Below are 25,638 nucleotides of genomic sequence, written 5' to 3'. Positions count from 1 at the left end.
GACAAGCCTTAGACAGCAAAAAATGTGCTTTTTCCATAGAGATATATAAACTAATAACAATAGCCAGTTGAAATGAATATTCTGAAGTAAACTCACTTCTATCTTCCATACCTGGAAGGGGCATGAATGCAGTCCAAGAACAATTACATATTTTTGAAGAAGCTGGGTCACAAGACTCTTGTTTTTGTTTCTTGAAGTTTCCTCACAAGCTCAGAAATCTCACATAGATTCATTCTTAGACTGTGTTCTGACACATACACACCAACATACACAAGGTTCAGAAAAAAATGAGAAACAGAGCTGGGAATTCAGTTCATTCTTAACATATGTGAGACCCTGGATTCCATCTCCAGCACTGTAATAAATAAACAAGTAAAAACTAACTTTGAAAAAGGGAAAAGAAAGTTATTAAAATAAGCTACAGATTTCATTTGACTGAAAATGTTTAATTTATTCTGATGACTTAGCTCAATATAGACTTAAAGACTTGATGGTTTTGTAGTTAGCACATACTAACTATATAATAGCAGGCTTAGTTATGACATTTCCATAAGTGTGTATAATGTATTTTGGCCATATCCACCTGTTACCCTGTCTTGTTCTCTTCCATCTCCATGGATCCTCTCCTTTTCTTCCCAGCTATAGCCTGTTTTCTTGGCATTGTCAAGATGCTAGTGTTCAGTTGCTGCAAATGTTCAGTTGCTGTTCTTATAAATGGCTTTTTTCTTATTGCTTTTACAGTCTTTCCCCAGCTTTGGAGTTCTGTGTTTTACCATGGTGTACTGACTGTGATATTTCTTGGGCTTCAGTTGCTTCTCAAATCTCAGAAATCATGCTTTTGCATCTGTTTTGGTCAATCCTCAGCTGATAGGTCTTTCAGTGTTTTCATCTGTTCATTTTGTTATGTCAAGATTTCCCATCTGAACTATGCTGGTGTTCTGCAATACTTCCTGTTTTCATTTCTTATTCCACCTCCCCATTGAGTTAAATTAGGTATTTCATTCATAAAACTTTTTTTTTTTTTTTTTGTTTTTGCTTTGTTTTGAGTCAGGGTCTCACTATATGGTCTTAGCTGGCCTAGAACTTTCTATGTAGATCAGGCTAGCCTGGATCTCTTAGAGATCTGCTCATCTTTGCCTGGGGTTATGTTTTTTATTCTTAAACAGTTGTGTTTTTATTATTCTTACTAGTGTTTTCTTTCATTCTACACATTTTAGATTTTGTTTTTTAAAATAATTTAAAGCATGTATTATTAGTCTTTAGTTGTATTTTATTCTTGCATGACAGTATTACACAAATTCCGTGGCTCAGAACAACACACATTTGCTGTATCCATTTCTGTGGGTCAGGATTCTGGGTGCAGCAGGGTTGTCTGTGATGGAGACTGGACAGTTTTCCCTGTGGAATCAGCCTGGGGAAAGGTCTGCTTTAATGTTCCTGTGGTTGTTAGTAACACTCGGTTCCTGGCATACTACCTCACTGAGAACCTTGGTTTGTGTTGGGTGTGAGCCAGAGGCCATGCTCAGTGCTGCACCGTGGGCATCTCTGTGGATGGTTCCACATAATCTGACAGCCCACTTGTCCACTCAGCCACAGGGAGTTTCTTAGCAGAATAGGTATTACCTTTTACATAATTTAATGTGCACTTGTATCCACACATACATCACTCTATTGCTGCGTACTGTTGGTTACAAACAAGCACCCTGTTTATAACTGCGGGAGAAATCAGGCATGAAAGCCAGGCATGTGGTGCACACCTTTAACCCCAGAACTTTGAGGCTCTGGATCTCTGTGAGTTTGAGGCCAGAATGGTCTACATACGAATTCTAGGACAGCCAGAACTACATAGTGGGGCCCTGTCTCAAAAACGAGAATGGGAAGGGGAGGGGAGGGGAGGAAAGGGGAGAGGAGGACAGGAAGTATGCATATCAGGAGCCACTGTGTTTATAGTGGCCACCCTAGAGTCTGGCTGCCAGAGTATTCAATAATGCTATGATTTGTAGTTCTTGGAAAAACTAATTTTTAGTTCTGCTGACATAATGGATTCTTTCCCATCTGTTTAGTAATTTAGAATTATGAGCTCTTTGGTAATTTTTTTTAATGTCATTCTTCTGCTGGGCACATTTTTAATGATAATTTCTTGTCTTGGAGAGATGTGAAAATAGACAAAGCAAGAACTGGAAAACCAGACTCACACAAGAGCAAACACAGTAATAAATTCTCAAGAAAGGTGATTTTTTTCTCTTACATAAAGCAAGGCAAAGGCACACTTGTGTGTGGTTTCCTAGGCTCAGTAGGTGTAAAGAATCCTATATATGCAGTGCTTGCTAAAACAGAAAACATGTGACTCGTCCTTCTGAGACTTTCTTTCTGGTATGTTGGCAGCCCAGATGACTTGAAAAACCTCCTCTGTACAATATCTAGAAGTACGGGTGTAAATATAACAAACACTCTTCTAAATATGTGACTTAAATAGTAAGAGAGAAAGTCTCCATGGCAGAGTGAAGGAGTGCATTGAAACCTAGGCAAGCGTGAGCTGACAGCGACAGTGGAAACCAGGAGCTACAGGCCTTGAGGACAGAGCTACACCATGTGAAAGTTATGTTGAAACTTCTACCACAGTTTTTGAATGGTTGCACTCAAAGTGAAATATGTTATTTGCATAAATTAAATGTATTTTAATATTAAATTCAAATATATATTTTCTGCTTTACTTTATTTTATATATCATCCATCCTAAGCATACAAGATATGTTTACTTGTCATTTTCATTTTTATGATTTCTTGTTCTCTGTGTGTGTTCATGTATGTGTGTGCACAAAGGCTCGCAGACGGCACAGCATGCTTGTGAGGAAGGGGTCGAAGGGCTACTTGCGGGGGTCAGTTCTCTCCTACCCTGCGGTTCCGAGAATGGAACTCAGGCATGGCAAGTGCTGACTAGATAAATGGCAACGAAATCTCTGACACGTTAGTCTTGTTAAAGTCACACAGTGTTTGTTTGTGAAGGAAAGTTGGAAAATGTTAAGAAAAGCTTTTTATTTTTGTTTTGTCTTGGTTTATTTTTGAGACAGGGTTTCACTATGTAGCCTTGAACTCACTCTGTAGACCAGGCTAGCCTCAAACTCATAGAGATCCACTTGGATTAATGGTGTGGCCACCATTCCAGACAAGAAAGATCTTTAATAGTTATTTAAGCACAATGTTAGAGAGAGCATGAAAGAGAAGCTTGAGGAAGGATAGCTGCACATACTGAGGCAAGGGTGGCTCTGGGTCTCCCGAAAGAGTTGCCCCATGCTCAGTCATGAGGTGAGAGCCTACTGTTGTACTGCATTTTCTTCTCTGTATGAAAGTTCTCATGTCTTCCCAGGTGTACTTTGCAAGGACTGCACCAAATGATGCAGGTAAAAGCATTTTTTGATGTAGCTCAGAGCAACCTAAGGAAGAATAAACTTTCCTATTCTTAGGGTTAATAATTAAGGTTCTGCCAACTGTCTGGATAACAAGGAAGGAAGGAAGGAAGAACTTAAAGTAATTGAAGAAAACAGAACAGAAGAACCACAGCTGTTAAGTCAAGGGCTGTTTGCTTAGCCATTGCTACTGCCCCAGCCACTGTCTCAGCCATGGCCACTGCCTGTTTTGAGTTAGAATACAATGTAAATGAAACAAGACCAACTAGAACCACAGACAATTAAGAATCTCTCTCACAGGGAGTTGTTGTGAGACTGTGTCTCCTAGGAATGTCAGAAGCTACACCCATAAAGTCTCAAAAACACAAACATGAGCTGAACATGAGCCTAAACATGAGCTGAACAATAACAGACTTGCCAGAGTGGGTGGGGAAAGCCACAAGGCCTCAACCCTACAAAAAGGACTACAAGAAAACTAAGGAATGCAAAGATGGGGGAAAATAGTCCTCCCCAGGGAAGAGCACATACACCGGGTTTCCAAAACAAACAGTCCTAAAAACATACATATAAGTAGTAGTATACAAACCAAGGAGGGCACATTTGTATATTTAGGAATATACATGTATGTACATAGCTATTTTTAACAATAATTAAAATTAATAAAAAGACCAAGAATTTGAAAGTGAGCAAGGATGCATGCCCATATGGAAGGATTTGGAGAGAGAGAAAAAAGGAAGAGCAAAATGATATATTTATATTATTATAATCTTTTATTTAAGAGAGTGTTTCACACTGTGGGCTCTTAAAAGCATGGGGACAGTGTTCTTGAAGACACCTGCTCTCTTAGGAGGCAAGAGTTACTGAACTAGTCCCAGTTGTATTGGGAACAAAGTAGATATAGTAGAGTAAAGGAGATGAAATATGCTCTTCCTTTGCTCTAGGTAACAGTTGGTGATTTTCAAATACTTTAATAATTTTAAAAATAAATCTTTTGAAATACATTAGAAATGAGGGACCAATTTCATTTTCTCTATTTTTGAGTCAAAAGCATCTCTCCTTTTAAGTCTTATTTAACACAACCCTTACACACAAAAATGGTCCCGTTCCATTTTGCTCATATTAACAGTTTCAGACTAAATTTGAGATGCTCCAGCCTTTTCAACCACTGCTAGGCTCCATCTTGGTAACTGGAAATCCCACGCCTGACATTCCCCTCCGTCCACTGACTCGACGACACACATTCCTACAGTGCTGTCCCTTCAGAGCCAGTCACGGGACTCTGGGGTCCAGAGCACTCATCATCAACTTTGAAGGAGGAGTCCAAGAGTGATGTTGGGTTTCTTCCTCTGTCTCTTTCTACTTTGTCTTTTGAGACAGGACCTCTCACTGAACTTGAAGACTCTTGCTTAGCTCTCAGGACCTGACTGTCTCCACACCCCAGCCCTGGAATTATGGATGTGTGCTGTCACCATGGACACTGGGATCTAAACTCGGTTCTTACCGCAGAGCCACCCTCTCCCACTGTATTGCCAGCCACTGTTTTCAGCCACACAGCAGCTGATGTGTGCCAGAAGGCCTACACTCATGCACTGGCAAATTTAGGAAGCCTTAGTTGTAAACACAGTGCAGGATTTGTTCATGTACCCATGCAGAAGTAGTTTAGTGCTGTCCCTCCCTCCCTGGGGGTGATAGATTTTGCAGTGTAATCGGCCTGGGGGTCTCCCAGTGTTGATGTATTTGTCTCCTTGCTGCTGCTGCTGCTCCACAGCCACAGTAACAGGGGACTGAGATAAACAGAATAATGATTAGACCAGCAATTAAAAGCATAATTCTTTGCCTAGAAACTTTTACTGACATGCCCACAAATATCTACCTTTGATGAGGCTCTGATTGAGCAGGGAAACTGTGGATGAACAAGGCACATACAGCTGCTGGACACCAGACCTCTTCCTGTCAAGGTTGGAGAATGTTCTCTGTCTTTTTCACTTTTCAGGGAGCCATAAAAAGGTTGGAGAAGAAAAAGGCCATGCAAACCTTTTCCTGTAAGGTTTGCATTGTCGTGGCAACATTTTCCAGTGACCCGTGAGCTCACTTTATTTTTCTCCAAACCTTGGGTGTTACCACAAACTCACCTGGGGCAACACCCAAGGGGGGCAAGGGAGGCAAGGGGAGGTGATGTAAGAAGGGCAGTGTGGAAGATGGGTCTTCTCTGCTCGCTGCCATCCATTACCATAATTATTTAACTCCCCTGGGCCTTTACAGGACTTACACACTTCAGGGTGGTCCCAGCATTTTCATTAAAGTGCTATGAGCTAAGTGTGTCTCTAGGCAGGCGTGTGTTTCCAGGTGCACAGGCAGAGCTCATTGAAGCAGCGTTACCAAGCTGTGTTTCCTCAGAGATGAATGGACATGGTGAGAGGTGAGGTTGGATGGGTCTGAGTGTGGGGAACCATGGGCCTCTTTATAGCTTTATGGTAAATTTCAGTGTCTTGATGGTTAAGCTTCTTGAGTGCTGGGCAATTACTCTCAGGCTTTGTTACTTTGTTTTTGTTACAGAGAGGTGGATATGGTATCCCAAGCAGCTATCAAATTTGGGTTCTTGGGCACTGTGATTCACTGATTAGAGTCGGCAACATTCTTGTTTTATATCCATTTTTGCTGGTTTCACTAGAGCAGTGGATTCGGGGCAAACACTCACAGCAACCATCTCTCTGCTTCACAGTCACCATTCATTTCTGGTCCCATGGCTGCTGTTTGTTTCAACTGCCTAAATGCAGTCTGGAGTTTCTGTACACAGTATGGATCAGAAAAAAAAAAAAAAATGACACCCAAAGCAATTACTTTAAACCCTTTCTCCAGGGAAGGCCAGTTCCTAAACTTCTCTGAACCATGATTATCATGACATGTGTCAGCTATGTAATGCTCACTGTCTCTTAGGCTCTGAGGTAATACACTTAGATGCTGACTTAATTTGTGACAAACCTGAGAGGTAGGTATTTTTGTAACTCAGCCCCACCCCCACCCCAATCCTGTTGATTAGAAAACCGAGAATTTCCCAAGGGCAGTTGGTAACCTTGGAGTTAGATTGAGTGTTGTGATGCCAGGCCTTATACAAACTGTATGCTGTTGCTTAGTCTTTCACTTTAATGTTTTAAAATAACCCTGTGAATATTACATGTTAAAGTGTACCCTTGAAATAGACCCATCAGACCCACGAGTCTGTGAACCTAATCCTGTGTCCACCTTGTATGGTCAGGACTGGAAGTGGCTTGTGTTAATGAATGAAATGACCTGTTGGCACTGCTTGCGCCCTCAGCAACATGCAATCACAGTGATTTTCTATGATTATCACAGCCACATGTTTTTGAGCAACTCTTTTGTTTTGGTGTGAAATGGTTTAATGATCTCTTATATCTCCATATCCCATCACCCACCTTTAGCAATCATCTCCAGCCTAGCTTTCCAGACACTATACCTATAACCCAAATATAAATTCAGGAGTGATAGTGAAATCTCCCCTTTCCTTACCTCATTCAAATAACTTTTAAATTGCCTTCTAAAACATAAATAACAATTAAAATAACTGTGTAGCTGTTAAGAGATAGAATGGCTTCACTGGCCTGCTTTTGTAAGGACAGTAGCTGCACACTAAGAAAGGACATCAGTCAGGAGGAGGCTTGGTTAGCGGTGGCATCCCTGGAGGGGAAGGCGGTGTCACAGAAGCTCACCGTCTGAGATGGCTGATCCTTAGCCTGACACATTTGCTGGAGAGACTATCCATAGGGATCAGGGTTACCTTCTGCTCCTCAGTGGGCAGGTAAGCTGCTGCGTGCATGCTTGCTTTGCGCAGTGATGACCCTGCTGTGCTCAATGCAGCCTGACTGAGTTGTCTTGTCATAACCGCCTGGCAGCCTGCTTTGCTGGGATGTATTGGTATCCCAGTGACAAGTTTTTTGTTGGTTTTTTTTTTTAAACCAAAAAAGTGACTAGAATCATGTTCTTAATGAATTACTGTTTGCTGATTTCTATATTTATTTTCAGAGGTTAAATATTTTCTTTAAATAAATGTAAAGTTTGTTAAAGTTTTTTTTTAATAAATAAAAATTGAGATGATAAAATCCTTGGGCAATTTGGAAGCCTTGACTGTTTGGTAGAGATTTTCTTAGCTGTTTGTCTGCTTTACTCCACTGTGTACTTGATTAATCAGTTTTGCTCAAAATGTCTTAAGCAATGGCCAAAATCAGTCTTAAAACGCTAATCCATTTTGTCCCTTGAGCTTATGGTTTGTTTCTGGCTTTCTTAAGACGTTCTGATTTCTCCTTCTAATTTTTCATTCTGTCTAAACTGATTCAAGTGAATGTCCTCTGTTATCCGATTGGCATTTTCTGAGGTTCTTTTGCTCAGAGTTCTCGCTGGTGAGGGATGAGTACTGGCCAGGAATTCTCAGTTTGATTGTCAGCACATTGTCATCTCTTTTGGCAGTCCTGTCTTGTGTTGATCTCTGCCTGAGAGGCTTGCCTCTCAGGATCAGGCTGTTGCAATTCCCAGATCCCCGTTTTGGGATTCCTAATTGAACACTGCAGCGCTCTTCACATGCAAGCCCAAGTGTGCAACGCTTCATCTGTAACTTAGCCTCTCTGCATGGCTGCTCAGTAATGTTTTTGAGCTCCTAGTGTGATGTGAGAAGTCATTAAAAATCATCAGTTTTTCCTCCTTTTGCAGAGAAAAAAAAAAAAAAAGGTTGGATTGCTTGCTGTTTTCTTTTTCTGCCTCATACAAACTCCAGTCACAAGGTTCTGTGCCTGCTAGAGCTGTGAGTGGTTATAAAATAGTCTTTTTCTACCGAATTTTGTGATTTCTGAAAGTGTCCAGAATTAGGGCATTTATATCCCTGTTACAAACACCCCTAGGGACTCCCTTCTGTCTTTAGCTTTGGGGAACAGTCTCCTCTCAGTCTTCTATATAAATTCCAAGAGCAGAGTTGCTGAGCCCAGTTGGGAGGTCTCCATGTTGCTCTGCTGTCGGCCTTCAGGCTCAGCTGTGCACACAGCTGCTGTGCTGAGCAGAAGGCGATCTGTGAAGTGAGCCGGCCACGCTCTCAGCTAAGATCCAATAACGTGAGTTTTATTTCCCTTCATGCTCTACTGTCTCCTCTTCAGAGCTGCTCCTCGTACTCTCAGGAGGACACACTAACAAGTTCTCTCCCACCGTGCCCTACCTCTTCTGACTCCTCCACCAGACTGAAGGTTAATTTAACATGTGACGCTTAGCCCTGCCCTTTTCTGAATATTGTTCAACATGTAAAGAGACAAATTTAAAGAAACACTTCTTAGTTTTCCTTCAAATAGCTGATAAAACCACTAAGAGAAACTGTATTATTGTCTATATTTTCAAAACTGGGGGTGAATTAAACAGTATGTAAGCAAAATGTTAAAATTGGCATGTGCTAGTGCATGTGGGATATTCTAGCTATGTGGCTTTACTTCCAGCAAACAGCAGAACAGATGTCATTGCCGCCCCCTCCCCAACTTCACAAACCCATTTTATTTCTTTTTGTGCTCACGGTAGGAGAATAGAACTGTCTTGCCTTTCGTCAATAGTGTGATGGTGGATGTCTAGCAACTGACCATGGAGGGCATTCCTGGTCACTAGCATCTACTAATCTCTAGGTAAATTCTCTCATGGGTGATTTCCAGCCCCTCATATGACCAGATGGAGCACAAGCTTGCATAGGTGGGCAGCAGCACTCCACCATTTCCTGTTTCCACCAGCTCATACTATGCAAGTGAATGACATCCTCGCTGTGAATGGCAGTAAAAGTGTACTGGGAAGCACTGAGTCTGTAAGTGTTTACTACCTTTGATTTTAACATAATTTCTACAATTAAAAGGTTATGTAATTTAACTTTTGATAGTGACTAAATTTAAGAGTTGCTTAACAAAATTTCCAGTCTTTTGTTTTAGCTCCCATGAGCTGGGATGAGCCAGCATAGCATTCTAATGATGGAGGAGAGGAAGGACTGGAAGGCTCACCCTGATCCTCTCCATTTTAAGTTTCACTAACATCAGAACTGGAAACCCTAACCCTCCACCTTCAGAATTTTCCCCTCATCTTAGAAACTGCTTAGCATCCCCTTGTTTACACCTCTCAAAGATGTTACCTTTGCTCCACAATTAGCAAGTTCCCTCATAGTTTGCCTACTATAAACTTTAAAAGGAGCTGATTAAAAAAAGAAAACCAACAAAATACTTGGCAAACAAAGCCTCCACACAGCACACACATGCTTTTTTTCTTTTACAGTACATGAAGCAGCAGTATGGGCTTTATAGACTATCTGCCGCCTCTTGTCTAGGGACTGGCAGGTTCTGTTGACACTGACTTGTCAACAGTGAAAACTTGTCAGTTTTCAGGCAAACCTCAGTGGACCTGTGTAGAAGTGGGAGGCGGTGATTGCAGACTCACCTTTATTTCTGATATTCTTGGAAAAATCCTAGAAGAATGTGAAAGATACACATTAAAATGCCCCCTTCTAACTTCATTGTAGCCAAGTAATGAGCCTAAAATAAGGGCCTCTCAATGACACAACATGCCGAAACATAAATGGTTTCCTGTAACCTCTGTGTTACTGTAGCAAATTATGTTGAAAATGTGTTGGTTATCACTTTTTAAATAATCACACCATAGCTCTACATGTTGTGGGCACACTGTGGTTTGATATATTCATACCTATGGTAACGAACAAAGCAGGCTAATTATCACGCCTGTCACCTCACACACTCATCATTACTTTACGCTGAGACCATCAGAGGAAAATCTACATAAGTGTTCTCAGTGTCTGCCGACCCATCTCCTCTGCCACATGTCCTGTAAGCCAGTGTTAAGGTCTCACAGCGTGTAGGTTCGGAAACATCTTCCAGTTTTAAAGTTTTCTGTTTCCTTCTCTCACTTCTAGACCTTGCCTGGTGGTGACAGTCAAGCATCATGCAATGAGTGTGGCCAGGCAGCCTCATTAAGCTCCATATTCACCACCATTCAGTGGACACATGAAAAGGAAACATGCGAAACGTTCCATGAGCACAAGCAACAGCTGCAGTGTAGCAGGGAACCTGCGCGTGCAGGGCAGCACTGGGTGGTGCTGACTCTGCTGTCTTAAGGCCACGTGGAAATTGTTCTTTTTTTTTCATTGGAACCCAGATGAGTGCCAGGCAGGCTCACCAGGCAGCCTGTGCCTCTGGGAAGGCCCCTTCCCAGGACTGCCTACCTTCAGCACAGCAAGAACGCTTTGTCTGTGCTTCCTCCGTGTACACACAGCATACACCTAGAGTGCGAGTGGAATCTCGCTCCATAATGTCATCAGTTATTATTTGGTACAGAGAGATATAGCTATCACAACTGTGGAATGAAACACTGTTTTTTTACATTGTTTAAACAACCAACCAAACAAGAGCACATGTTCAGAGAGCCTGGCGCTCTCATCTCTCGGGTGTGCTTGCGTACACTTGATAGTATAATTAGAAAACAGCATGTAAAGATGAGTGTTTGTGTATTATGGTATATTTAAAAGGAGGGTGGTTGGGACTGGAGAGATGGTTCAGAGGTTAAGAGCACTTCTTGCTCTTCCAGAGGTCCTGAGTTCAATTCCTGGCAATAACCCACCAACAATGGTTGGTGGCTCATAACCATCTATAATGAGATCTGGTATCCTCTTCTGGCTTTCAGGGGTACATGTAGGCAGAAAGTTAAAAGGAGGGTGGCAACTACTAACCCAAGAAAATGTCCATTGTTATGATTTATTATTTTTGTGGTGCTGGGGATTGAATCCAGGACCTTGCACATGGCAGGCAAATGATACAGCCACAGATATTTATTAAGTCTCAACATGATTTTGAAAATTACTAATTGATGACACTTTAGTCTACCATGCAAAATATCATAGGTTTGGCAAATATCAAGTTCACTGGCATGTGTCATAATTTGTTTGCTTCATCTCCTGTTACCACAGTTCAGGTAGACTGCATGAAATGCTATCTCTAATGAAGAACTGTGGTTTCCTTAAGGAAGCAAAAATGCAAACTTTCCCCACACCATGCCAAGTTAAGTTATGTGTATCAAAGTAATTTAAATTAAATGGGTGTAGTGGTGTGTACCTATTTAGTCAGTGCTTAAGAAGCAGAGACAAGAGGACTGTAAATCCCAGGCCAGCCTGGCTTGTATAGTGAGGTCTTTTCTTATCACTCCCAAAGTAAGTTAAATATTATTTTCATATAATACCCATTAAAAAGCAAAGGATTTATCAAAACATTGTTTTTCTCTTCCATTGCCTTTTTATTGGTTTTCATCTTTGCTTCATTTTGGTCTTGAGTTCATTTTGCTATCATCTTCCTCCATTCAGCTCTACTTCCTGTCCCCATGGTACCCATCCTATATCCTTTTCTCTTGCTTGTCCTATCAGCAGTAGTTCAACAAGGCATGAAAAAAAAAATGAACTCTCAGAATTTCCAGACTAATTTTTTTAAGGGAGAGGCCTTCTGTCCCCCTCTCATCTGGTATGCTTGCCAAGAAAGTGAGTCACAGGCGCAGGTGTAGAGAGGTGTGGGCAGGCCGCCCAGCATGCATTTCCTGATTATATAACCTTTGAGTGTCTCCAAGAGAGACAGAGCTAAGGGCTGTGTTGTGTACAATACCAGGCCATGTGATCATAGACAGGCAATGCTTGTAACCCTGCTGGACTGGGAACACATCTTAGGTTAATGTTTGAATTGGAATCACGTATAACACAGCTGCGCATGCATGGCTCTCTGCTTCACGGCTAATGAGAGTGGGCGTGTAGAACATGAAGGGAACATTTTCTCTCTGACAGGAGCTGTGTTGTTATTTATTCTGTAGTTGAAAAGAAAGAGGTCAGTGGCCAGAAAAGTAACAAATGACCCAAGAAATTGTAACAATGTCTCTAAATCATAATTTCATAAATTATCCAGGAAGTAGATGATAAAGCCTTTTTGTATTTCATCAAAAAGTTAGATATCTGGGCTAGAGAGATGGCTCAGCAATTATGGCACTGTCTGCTCTTCCAGAGGACCTGGGTTCAATTCTCAGCAACCACATAGCACCTCACATCTCTCTGTAACTCCAATTCAGGATGATCTGACATCTTCACACAGACATACATGCAGACAAAACACCAATGCACATAAAAATAAAATATATCCTTAAAAGAAAGTTGGGTAGCAGCAACTTAAAATTATTTCATCTTTATAATAATTATAAAGGTATTTTTCTTATGTATGTTGTTTTATCTTATATGTACATATATGCACAATATATACATATATATGTGTATATATGAGTGCCCTGTATTATCTGTCACCGTGTTATTCGATATTTTGAGGTTTTAATTTTTGAGGGTTCATTTTCTTTTATGTTTCTGAGCGTCTGATGGTGCATGTGCACCACATGCACACCTGGTGCTCTCACAGATCCAAGGTGGCCCTGGAGCTCCTGGCACGAGAATCAAGGAGGGCTGTGAGCTGCCATGGAGATGGAGACAGAACCCGGGTCTTCTGAAGAGCAACAAGCCGTTTTCACTACTGAGCCACCTCTTTTCAGATTTTAAGACTGAAAGTCAGTTGAATGTCCTATAAATCTACTTTGTTTCCTGGTGGAACATTGTCTTCTAGACATAACATGGCCATTGTTATCTTTCATAGTAGCTGTGACTACCGGCTTGATCAGGCCTGTTACTATACCCTTGTTGAAGGAGTGGGGGTGAGGGAGGGTTGTTACACTGTAACCTGAAATTACAGCCCTTCCCAGCAGTATGCAGTTCTACCCGAGCTATGGGGAAGTGCTATCATATATAGGAGGTGGAAATTAGCTCAAGGCAGAACTCTATTATTTGCAGCATCAGGGAGGTTGAAGTCACCGGTGTTGTAGGAGACTTTTCAGTGATACAAGGTCAGGCACACACCGGAGTGATCCCTCACCTGTCGCTGGTATTCTTATCTAGAGTGGGTATGCACTTCTTACATCTCCTCAGGAAAAGCAAGCCACACACTTTAAGAATCAATGATGAAATTCTGTCTTCCCGTCTCTGTTCCTTTATCTACTTTTGCATCTGTCACCTTGGAGAGGCAAGGAGAAGAATCCCAGAAGTCAGTAAACGTGTGTGACGTTGACTTGGAAACTGATGTCAGGAGGTGGGTAGCACCTCAAGCTCCCGCCTAACAACCTCTGCTTCTGCGATTTTACAAAAAGTACATAGAATCAAGGAGATGGAGGAACTTTGTTACTTCTAAGGATTATACTGATCATCATAGTGACAGCTCATAGTTGAGCAAGAAGAACTTTCTCAGGTGCAATACCCCTAGTATCCCGGGGTTCTAGTTAGAAAGCAAAAGAAAGGAAGAGGGTGAGAAAATAAGTACCACACTTGGGTATGATCATCCAGCAAAGGGGCCCAGCCTTCAACAGTCTTTCCATCTTCCAGTGTCATTCTTAAGCTCTTTCTTCAGACTTTTACAGTTTTAATTATAGAAGTCTTAAGTATCCTTGGTTAAGATTATTAAAATGTATTTTTAGGATATTTTATTGAGTTTTAAAAACTTTTTATTGGTTCTTTGTGAATTTTACATCATGGACCCCAGTCCTACTCATACCCCCTTCCCCTCATACCCATGACTCTTGCAACAGCCCCCAACAGAGAAGAAAAATCTCATTGTGGAAGCTGTGGTGTGTTAAAGTGTGTGCCACTGTATACCCTTCTTTGCTTGCCAATGTTTACTGCAACGAGTCTTTCTGGTTTCAGGCCTTTGTCTTCAGCTACACTATCCATACTGGATCCTCATTGGGACTCCTCTTGGTTATCCTGTTGTTGCCTTGTGTCATGGAGATCCTGTAATTTTGGATTTATAGGACCATCCCTTTATGTACTCCAGCGGTTCACCAATAGGGTAGATGTTGGGGTGGGCCAATTTAGGCTATTTTGAATAAGACTGATTTGATGATTTCTTTCTTGATATGTTTGTCATTGGCATATAGAAAATCTACTGACTTTTGTATCTGCTACTTTGCTAAAAATGTTTGCATTCTGAGCATTTGATGGTGAAGTCTTTAGGATCTCTTAGGATAGATAGAGTCATATATATCATCTGTAAAATAGAGACTTTTAGCCATCTTCTTTCTCTTTTTCTTCAGGACTTTATGCATGAAGTAGTGTTGGATTTTTTTTTTCCAGAATCTTCTTTTTTTCTGCATCTATCCAGATAAGTTTGTGATTTCATGCAATTTACAATATTTGTTGATTTATATATATTGAACCCTGCAACTCTGGAATAAGGCCAACTTGATTCTGATGAATGATCTTTTTGATGTATTATTGAAGTTAGTTACCAAGTATTTTGTTGATAATTTTTGCATCTATAGTCATTAGGGAGATTGGTCTATAATTTTCTTTGTTTTATTTTTTTCTAGTTTTAGAATCAGGAAAATATTAGTTTTGTAAAAGGACTTTGATAATATCCTTTATTTTATGAACTCGTTTGGAAAGCATCAGTGTTAACTCTTCTTTGAAGGTCTGGTAAAATTTACTAGTGAAACCATATATGTATTAACTTTTTAGTTGGAAGATTTTTAATTACAGCTTCAATTTCATTGCATATTATACATCTGTTTAAACTATTTATCTTATCCTGGTTTAATTTTTATGGGTCACATGTATCTAGAAATTTATCCATTACCTATTTTTTTCCAAATTTAGTGTACTATATATTTTTAGGTAAGATCTAAATTTCATTGATATCTATTTTAATGGCTTCCTTTTCATTTCTAGTTTTATTAATTTGGGTTTTATCTCTTTCTTTTGGTTAGTTTGCCTAAAGCTTTGCCTTTTAAGACCAGAAGAGAGTGTGAAATGCCCTTGAGCTGAAATTGCAGGCAGTTGTGAGCTGCACTGTGGGGGTGCTCAGGACTAGACTCTGGTCCCCTGAAAGAGCAGAAGCACCTCATGTGCCGAGGTGCCTCACCCGTCCTGCACTCTGGCTTTGCAGGCACTCAGAGATACAAACTTCCCTCTTCGGATGGCTCTCACTGTACTGATGGGTTTTCATATATTGTGTTTTCTTTGGATTTGATTCCAAGAATGTCTGTATTCCTTCTTGATTTCTTCTGAACCTATTCATGGTTCAATACTGTGTTCTTTGATCCTAACCCCCATGAGTTTGCATGTGTTCTAGAGTTTCTTTTGGTGTTGGTTTATACTTTTATTCCCATTGTAATCAGGTAGAATACACAGCCATTTCAGTTTTCCTGAGTTTAAGATTTGCTTTGTGACTTTATATATGAGCTATGTTGGAGAAAGTTCCATGGGTTCTTGAGAAAAATGTGTATTCTATGTTGTTTGGATGGAATCAAATTTTATAGATGTCTGTTAAGTCCATTTGGTCTGTGATGTCATTTAATTGAGATGTTTTTCTGTCCATTTTTTGATGGGGTCATTTGGTGAGTGTGGGAATGATGTCACCAGGTACTTTTGTGCTTAGGTCAATCTGTGACTTTACATCATATATGTATATATATATAATCTATACATATATGATGTAAATTATTAATGTATATATTAGATTATATATACATCATATGTTATATATAATGAAGTGCACCAGTGTTTTAGGCATGTTGAATCATAATGTCCTCTTGATTGACTGTTTCCCTAATTGTATGTAGTGACCTTTATCTTTTCTCACTAGTTTTCAAGTCTATGTTGTCAGATGTTAGAACAGTGTCACCTGTTTATTCCTACGTCTATTTACGCGGAATGCCTTTTTTCAGGCATTTATCCTAATATATTGTCTATCTTTTGTGATGAGGTATATTTCTTGGAGGCAACAAATACATGCTTCCCAGTTTTGGATGTGAATTCCTAGCGCCTTTTGACTGAGGAATTGGGATCATTAATATTCAGAGCTATTTCTGAAGGCCATGCATTAATTCTTGTCAAATTTTGGCTTTGTAAAGTTTGGGTTTGGGATCTTTCTTTCTTTCTTTCTTTCTTTCTTTCTTTCTTTCTTTCTTTCTTTCCTTCTTGACAAGGTTCCTCTGTGTAGCCAAGTCAGAACCAGCCTCTCCTCCTGTGTTCTCTGTCTGCAGGCGTGGTCTGCATGCCTTGACCCTGTATGTCTTGACATTTGCACTGACATCTTTTTTTTCCATTGTTTTTGACCACATTGTGACTTTCACTTCTACCCTTGTTTTCTAGCTTGGATACTCTGCCTCTCCTTAACCCATTTCGTTGCTGCAACCTTCCAGTTTTTTACTGACTTAATGCTTTTTACTCCCCAAATTTCAAGTTAGTTTTTTCCCCATTATATCTTTCTCTTTGCTGAATTCTTCTTCCCTATCATCCACCATCTTCCTTCTTTCATTCAACTTTTTGTATCTTTGCACATATTTATAATCATTTTTAGTTCTGTCTGGGATGTCATCTAAACCTCTCCTAGTGGATGCCACTACTGTCGGGTTAATAAGTTTTGGAAGAGTTATACTGACTTGGTTTTTCCCATTTCTTGTGCTCTTGTGTTGGTGTTTACACATTAGATATTTGTTGCTTGCTCGGTTTTATCAGCTCTCCACTTTAATGTTTACAATGTGCACATGGGGCGTGTCTGCTGTAGTGAGTCCTTAAGAAGATAATTGCTTAGTCCGGGGGCTCAGGGTGTCTCGTGTGAGCTCTCTTTCGGCCCCTGTGTAAGACAACCTGGAAAAACCGCAGCGTCTTGGTGGTACTGTGCGAGTATTGCACTAGGCAGTTAGCAACAGTGGCCCTTTGACCTCAGCAACTGTTGGAGGCTAAACAACAAAGGATAGTACGATATATTCTTGGATTTTACTTCCTAGGATTAGGAGTGGAGAGATGTAAGGTGGGCAAATAGAAAGACTGAGTAATGACTTTGAAAAAAATAATATACTGAGTTGAATGCAGTAGGTAGGAGGGGAAAGTTGGGACATTATTAAATCTATGGAAGGTTGTGGTTAGGTAAAAGGAGGAATAAGGACGGAAGAGGGAAGAACAGACTTGGCATAAGAGATGGGCATGTGAGGTGGCTGAAAGACTGCGGTAAAGTGTGCCTTAGAGCAAACAGGGTGGAGGGTGTAAGCGACAGCCCTAACTGAGCAACACATGAACAAAGCAAAATCAGCCTGAGAAATAAATGCAAGAGCGGAAATTCAATAACAGCAAACAAGAAGTACAAATACTTACAGAGCTAATTGTTGCCAGCTGTGCTGAGTTGAACAGTGAGGCTCTCAGATTCCTCTCGGTCTCTACCAGGTTCCAAGTGCTGCGAAGGGAGGAGGAGGAGCCATTGGTCTCTGCAGCCCAGAGATCCTGGGGCTCTGCATGTGAGGCTGTGAGCCCTTTCCTGGTAGTTCCCTTGGATTCCTGGACCTCTTCTGGCTCTTCTGATCCTGCAGGTCTGAGTTATGTGAGGATCAGCGCTTCCCATATCTTAGAAGGATATATCTATATCTCTGTATAGATATAGATAGATAAATATACATATATAAATAATTCAGGGATAATGATCTGACAATGTTCTTAAATTGCTTCTCAGGTATGAATAGCTATTATTGAGCAGCAAGACGAAAGAGTAGAACAGTTTTATGCATCTCTTCTTATTTACTCCTAACCTTCTTGTATCCTTTCCATAGCACGGGACACCAGATGGAGACATTTTATGCCCCAAAGGGACCAATTAGCCATTCTTAGAAATTTGCAATGAAATAGGCTGGGTAATCTCTTTGACATCTAGATTAGAGGACTCACCAGATTTTCCTCCCTATATGACCTTGGCTTTTGTTTCTTAAGGTGTTATGTTTGTTTTTAATTTGAGACAGTGCTGTAGCTCATGTTGACTTCGACCTCACTTTGCAGCTGAAGTGATCTTGAACTGATCCTTCTTCCTCTGACCACTGAATGCTAAAACAATATTTTAGACCAGTGGCTGGGAAATAGCTCAGTGGTAGAACACTTGTCTAGCATGCATTCAATCTGTAATACCAAGGAAAGACAGCACTTTGAAAGGTAGCATCGGTCAATCATAATTTATCTTCAGACACTTGTTATCTGAGGAAAAGATGACTAGTTGCTAATTTCCAGTGGAAAAGGAAAACATTGTTTTGGACAAATACATTACTATGTCATGTATAGTTTTGCTATCTTTGCCAAAGTGTTTGCTGACCATCGTGGCTTCTCCCAATACCCTCTCTGTCCTACCCCCTTCTCTTTTAGTTTCTTTTTGCCACATATATTGCTCCATCAGCCACTCTGGATATTGGACTCCAACCAGAAGGAAAGAAAGACATTTACATGAGAATACAGCCACCATTTGAAGACCTTTTTGACACAGCAGAAGAGTATATCCTTCTCATCCTTCTGGAACCCTGGACACAGATGGTGATGTTAGACCAGATGGCTTACAGAAAGGTATGATGACCAGTGAGTTCCAGTGCTCCCAGAAGAGGGGTCAAGCCCGACCTCAGGCGGGCCACGGCTCTGCGGTCAAGACTGGGGAAGACCTGAGGTGCAGGCAGGGAAATGCCAATTAACTGTTTATTTTTTTTTTCTTGCCAGTTTTCCTCTTGTCTCCTAACAAAAGACTTGATCTCTGTCATTCTTGGTTCTCTGTACAAATATGTCAAAAGAGAAATGTGAACTTTTACTTTGTGCAAAGTAGCCAAATCAGTGTTGTCTTTTACTACCATTTCTCAGCAGTGGTCCTATGATAAGTGGAAAAGACCGGTTTCATTTTCCGCTGCATGGATTACAGTAAATATCACACCCATGGAAAATCTAAGTTCTCCCTGTGTATCAGGAAAAGCAGACCCTTGGACTTCAGTGCTTCTATTAAAGTATCGGGTGTTCATCAAATTATAATGCTTGACTAGACAAGTTTCTACACAGCTTTTTACATTCCAAAAGATGTCATTTTAACTCTCACCACTGGAATGGTTTTTTTTATTATCATTGACAGAGAGAGAAATTTTCTTTAGATATTACTTTTGAATCACATATTAAAACTGCCCTTGGGTGTTTTTCCTTTAGGTAAACGCATGTACCCAGTGTGTGAGGTTATTGCATGGGGGAGGGGCCACTGCTAGTCTTTATTAATACCTACCCAAGGACTTGAAGTTGTCTACCGAGAAGGACAAAGTAAGCAACGTGATAGAATTAATATACAAATATATTGCATAGACTCACCTTATTGAATGATGACTAAAACAATTCTAAGACTTAGTAAATTCAGCGACCAAAATAGGTTTTTATTCCTTAATTCTTACAATTCTAAAATATTAGCATAGTATCATTTCTACTAAATGAATGTACAAATTACACTAGAAAAATTAGAAAGTCATGTGGTATTTTAAAAGTCTCTCTTGACTCATATTTATAATATGTACTACATTTCTTAGAAGAAAAATGAAGTCTATAGGATCCTGTAATTGTAAAGGAAATTTGGAATTATAATTGCCTTGAACCAGAACATTTCGCATTAGCAAATGAATCTTATAAAAATGTGTAAGATGGATTATATGCTGTTCTTAATAAAAGGGAAAAATTAATCTTAGTTCTAGAATCTGCCTTAACTTTAGTCTTCAGGGTTGTTCCAAAAGCCTAGCTGACTGTACAGTCCACACTTGTTTCCAGCAGGATTTTCAAGCACACAACCTAAGCTAGCTATTAAGTACAGAGTTCTCAAGCAGCTAGCCAGCCAATCTTTTTTTTTTTTTTTTTTTTTTTTTTCAATAGAATTGGAGCGTGGTCTTATTCTCCTGCCTGTAGAAAATGATGCATTAAATGGTACAAAGACAAACTTGCTATGCGCAGTAATCTGACCAACTGTTTTCCCTTTTGCCATAGCACTAAAACATTTGGGAATAGACTAGTGAACAGCATTGTCCTTTCTAGTTCCCCTGTGAAGTATTTAGTTCATACAGTTAGCAGCCTTTGCCTTCTCCTGACTCATTCTGTTGTGCTGATTAGAAACTGAAAATGTGATCAACTTATTTACCTTTTCTGTGTGTGCCCAGAGGGAAGGGATTCCTTGACAGCAGCTGTGTCCTTAAATAGAAAGTGTTCATTCTTTCTTGTGTATATTTGATGTGTCACTTATATTTTATAAGTATAGCTAATATTTTTAATGACATGGGGATTTCTGCTCTTGCCTCAAAAGCAATTTGACTTCTTAGCAAAAGCTCACTGTTTTTTGTAAACTGTGCGTCTGCTGCCCATTTTTCCACAATGTATGTTCTACTAGTATTTTAAGTTTCGTTGTTTTTCAGGTGGAACTACAGGAAGAGACTCGGCAGCTAGATTCTACATCCTTCAGACGGCTACGTGCTTTGCATAAAGAAACAGTTTCCAAGAAGGCTGAGGTAAGGCACTCTGTCCTTAGAAAAATCGCTGTTTGGAATCCTAGTCATAGTTACCATATTTTATACTGCTGATTAAAGATCTTATAGTGAGCTGCATGTTAGTGAAATGGTGGCTCAGAAGTGCCATCCTGTTCTCCCTTTGCTAGCATGTTTGCTGCCTTTGATAGGTTACAATGTTATCATGACATGTTCAACACAGCTGGAAAAACCAAGTTGAAGTGACAAAGGAAACCATGCCATTTGTTCCTTTTTCTTTTTTTAATTTTTATTTTTTATATTAATTACAGTTTATTCACTTTGTATCCCAGCTGTAGCCCTCTCCTTCATTCCCTCCCAATCCCACTCTCTCTCCCTCATCTCCTTCTCATGCCTCTCTCCAAGTCCACTGATAGGGGAGGTCCTCCTCCCCTTCCATCTGACCCTAGCTTATCAGGTCTCATCAGGACTGGCTGCATTGTCTTCTCTGTGGCCTGGTCAGGCTGCTCCTCCCTGGGGGGAGGAGGGGTCAAAGAGCCAGCCACTGAGTTCATATCAGAGACAGTCCCTGTTCCCCTTATTAGGGAACCCACTTGGACACTGAGCTGCCATGGGCAACATCTGTGCAGAGGTTCTAGCTTATCTCCATGGATGGACCTTGGGGTGAGTGTCAGTTTCACAAAAGACTCCTGTGCCCAGATATTTTGGTTCTGCTGCTCTCCTTGTGGAGCTCCTGTCCCTTCCAGGTCTTTCTATCTCTCCCTTCTTTCATAAGATTCCCTGCACTCTGCCCAAAGTTTGGTTATGAGTCTCAGCATCTGCTGGGTAGTCTTCCAGGGGTCTTCTGTGGTAGGCTCCTGTCCTGTGTTCCTCCTCCTTAAGACCAGGAACTTAAGCCTTAAACCAGAAAATAGTCCTTTAAGTGGTACCCATTAATTTCTGCATATCAGAAATTATTTTTTTGTCAAATTAAAAGAGTTCAGTGCATTTTCTGAACAAAAAGAAACTCTCATGTTTATAGCAACAGACTTTGAAAAGGAAAACAAAACAGAAAATATTTGGAAAAGTCAGTAAAAGATTAAGGATTGGTTAGGAAATTAGCTTTTATTTTTATTTACAAAATTGTGACATTTATTTATTTATTTGTTTGTTTGTTTTTCGATGGTCTCATGTAAACCAAAATGGCCTTTACCTAGTACATAGCTGAGGATGACACAGAGCTCATCCTCCTCCTGACACTGCCTCTTAAGGACTGGGAGATATAACATGTCTGTGTCATCATGCCCAGCTCAAATCTTCAAGTTTTGTATTGATTAGATAAATCATGATAGGTCCATAACACCATAACATTAAATGTATGCATCTGTATAAAAGTTGCAGTTAATTGACCTGTTCAGGGCATACAGTTATATAAAAATATATGGAATCAAAACACTAATGTCAAGCTTGGTGTGGTGGCACATACCTCTCACCTGTAATCTCAGCACTCAGGAAGCAGAGGCAGGTGGAGCTTTGTGAGTTCTAGGCCAGCTGGGTCAACAAAGAGAGTTCCAGGACAGCCAGGGCTCCACAGAGAGACCTGTCTCAAAAAAACCAAGCAGCCCCTCACTCATATCATGTGATCCTACTTATGCTACATATATTTACACATCTGTACATATATGCAAAAAGAGATATGAGAGAAGAAGTTCACCAAAATAGGACAGGGAATTCTGAATGGTGGGTTTCAGTTGATTTTTAGTTTCATTTTTGTGTTTAACTGAAGTTTCTATTTTTATGTTTTTCAAAATTAGAGTTTTACAAAATAAAACCTCAATAGTTGCTTTTTGGTATAAAAGTTCTCTATTTGATGTACCATTAATTAAAACTTGGGAAGTACATAAGCATTCATAAAGGTAGTACATAATAATATTGTATTTTAAGCTTCAGGAGCAAAAGTTATAATACTATACATAACCTTTCCTTAAAAGGCACATTACTCTTTGAAATATTGGTAGTTTATCTGCCTGCACAGTTTTAAAAACAAATAGGGAGGTGAAAATTAGATGTGGTTGGTGCTAGATAAGGAGGAAGTAGTACAACCACTCTGGAAATCAATCTGGCACTTCTCAGACAACTAGGAATAGCGCTTCCTCAAGATCAGCCATACCACTCCTAGGCATATACCCAAAAGAGGCTCAAGTACACAATAAGGACATTTGCTCAACCATGTTTGTAGCAGCTTTATTTGTAATAGCCAGAACCTGGAAACAACCCAGATGTCCCTTTGTGTATGTGGTGCCTGCACATGTACATGTGCCCAAGTATGCAGAGGCACAGGATAATGCTGGGTGTCTGCCCTGCACTATCACCCTCCAATTCACTTCTTTGAGATTGTCTCTCACTATTGGTTGAGAGAGGCTGGCAGCACACAAGCCCCAGTGATCCTACTTCTGCCCACCACTGTGCTCAGGGTTGTAGGCACACACATAGCCATACCCAGCTTTTTATGGTGACATCAGGGATTCAAATTGGAGTCCTCATGCTTGTGCAACAAGAACTCATATCTGCTGAGCCATCTTCCCAGCTCTCCCCAAGCATTTTTAATGCTGAATATTAAACATCAAACACTCTGGTTATTAAACATAGTCCTTTGTTTCCAGACAGAAAGTTTCCTTCCCCTATCCTTAAATGTAAGAGTCTTTAATAGGAAAATAGAAATAGGCTAATAAAATTTCTACCACCAAATAAAGTGACAGGACATAAATGACTTCAGTATTCTTCCAGTGTGCAAATGTTTTCCATTTACTCTAAAAGCACATGTTACTGACAGATTCCTTCCCCACCTCTTTTCTTAAGGGCAAGGAATGCTAGCATTTTAAACTATTTACTATTTTTTATTTCCAAAATGTCATTTACTTTTGAGTTGCATCTAACTCTACCTCAGCAGACTTTTCACTTAATGAACTACAAAGTGAGCTCTCTTACTTCACCATCGAACAGAATAAATGATTCATCCCACTGTGAGACAACAGGAGAGCTTTAGGGCAAATAAAAACAGAAGTGGGGGAACCCTCCTCCACTGCTGGTGGGAATGTAAACTTGTACAACCACTCTGGAAAGCAATCTGGAGCTTCCTCAAATAGGAATAGCACTCAGGTCCAGCTATACCACTCCTAGGCATATACTTAAAAGATTCTCAAGTACACAATAAGGACATTTGCTCAACCATGTTTGTAGCAGCCTTATTTGTAATAGCCAGAAGCTGGAAACAGCCCAGATGCCCCTCAGTGGAGGAATGGATACAGAAATTGTGGTACATCTACACAATGGGATATTACTCAGCAATAAAAAACAAGGAAATCATGAAATTTGCAGGTAAATGGTGGGATCTGGAAAAGATCATCTTGAGTGAGCTATCCCAGAAGCAGAAAGACGCACACAGTATATACTCACTCATATAGACATATAATATAGGATAAACCTACTAAAATCTGTACACCTAAAGAAACTAATCAAGAGGGAGGACTCTTGCTAAATGTTCAATCCCTATCCAGAAAGGCAAAGAGGATAGACATCTCAAGAAGGAGAAAAGAGGGAACAAGTCAGAAGCCTGACACAGAGGACCTCTGAAAGGCTCTGCCCTGCAGACTATCAATGCAGATGCTGAGACTTAAGGGCAACCTTTGGGCAGAATGCAGGGAATCTTATGAAAGAAGTGGGAAACAGTAAGATCTGGAGAGAACAGGAACTCCACAAGGAGAGCAACAGAACCAAAATTCTAAGCACAGGGGTCTTTCCTGAGACTGTTATTCCTACCAAGGACTATGCATGGAGATAACCCAAGACCCCTGCACAGATGTAGCCCATGGCAGTTTAGTATCCAAGTGGGTTCCACTGTAATAGGAACAGGGACTGTCTCTGACATGAACTGATTGGCCTGCTCTTTGATCACCTCTCTTTATGATTTAATCTTTTATTACAAGCAGCATTTCCTCTTTACTAAGAAATAAAAGTAATATTTGAAAGCAAATATATTTACACCTGAGTACCTTTGTGAACTTGTGCTCACACACATGCACACAGAGTCCTTTGTTTATGTGTAGTAGGTGTTTGCTGAATATCATTAAAAAGGAACAGAAAAGACTCTGAGAGTCAGATGGGAACAACCAGGTCACTTACCCAGTTCCTCCAATGGCCCAGTAGTTAAATTTTCTTTCAGTTTCCCTGTTTAAAACTGTAAATAACTAAGTGTTTTTGTCACTAGGACACCACTGCAACTGCCATGCTGTCGCTCTCTGATATCTCCAAACAAACAGAATATTGGAGTAATGTTCCCGAGGAATACAAGCATTTTACCTTTAATGATCTACTTAACAACAAACTGGAATTTGAACATTTCCGCCAGTTTCTAGAATCTCATTCTTCAAGGTGAGGAAATACCTACTTTTAAACACATTTATCAGTAAAAAGAAAATATCCTTTTTTGATACTGATTTTGACTAATGCTATAATAATGGCTTGGTCTTAGAGCTTTACCTATGTCTATGCCAGTAAAAATTGAACAAAAATGTCTGAAATCAGTTTAGATGATTTTCTATTAGTTTACATTACTGCATTAACCTTCCACGTGTTATTTTGAGCTTCTTTGTTTGTTTGTTTGTTTGTTTGTTTATTGAAACAGTTTCTCTGTGTGTAATTTTGGCTGCCCTAGAACTCACTCTGTAGACCTGGCTGGCCTTGAACTCACAGAGATCCACCTGCCTCTGCCTCTGCCTCTGCCTCTGCCTCTGCCTCTGCCTCTGCCTCTGCCTCTGCCTCTGCCTCTGCCTCTGCCTCTGCCTCTGCC

At 40.3% G+C, this 25,638-nt stretch overlaps 1 protein-coding gene across 6 annotated transcripts in view; it reads left to right on the top strand.

Annotated features, from left to right (window-relative positions):
- Window positions 1-25,638, top strand: part of Rgs22 (regulator of G protein signaling 22) — a 116,462-nt gene that overhangs the window by 61,426 nt on the left and 29,398 nt on the right. For all 6 annotated transcript variants that reach the window (XM_055620255.1, XM_055620265.1, XM_055620284.1 and 3 more), the window contains 3 exons: window positions 18,691-18,885; window positions 20,742-20,834; window positions 25,057-25,220. In XM_055620255.1, coding sequence (XP_055476230.1) covers window positions 18,691-18,885; window positions 20,742-20,834; window positions 25,057-25,220 — 452 coding nt within the window. The remainder of the gene's footprint in view (window positions 1-18,690; window positions 18,886-20,741; window positions 20,835-25,056; window positions 25,221-25,638) is intronic.

The sequence above is a fragment of the Psammomys obesus genome, unplaced genomic scaffold (genome assembly GCF_907164565.1).
Source record: "Psammomys obesus unplaced genomic scaffold, mPsaObe1.curated_primary_1811, whole genome shotgun sequence".
NCBI classification, from domain to species: domain Eukaryota; kingdom Metazoa; phylum Chordata; class Mammalia; order Rodentia; family Muridae; genus Psammomys; species Psammomys obesus.
The sequence above is the reverse complement of the archived record's forward strand: the minus strand, read 5'-3'. Positions and strand labels throughout refer to the sequence as shown.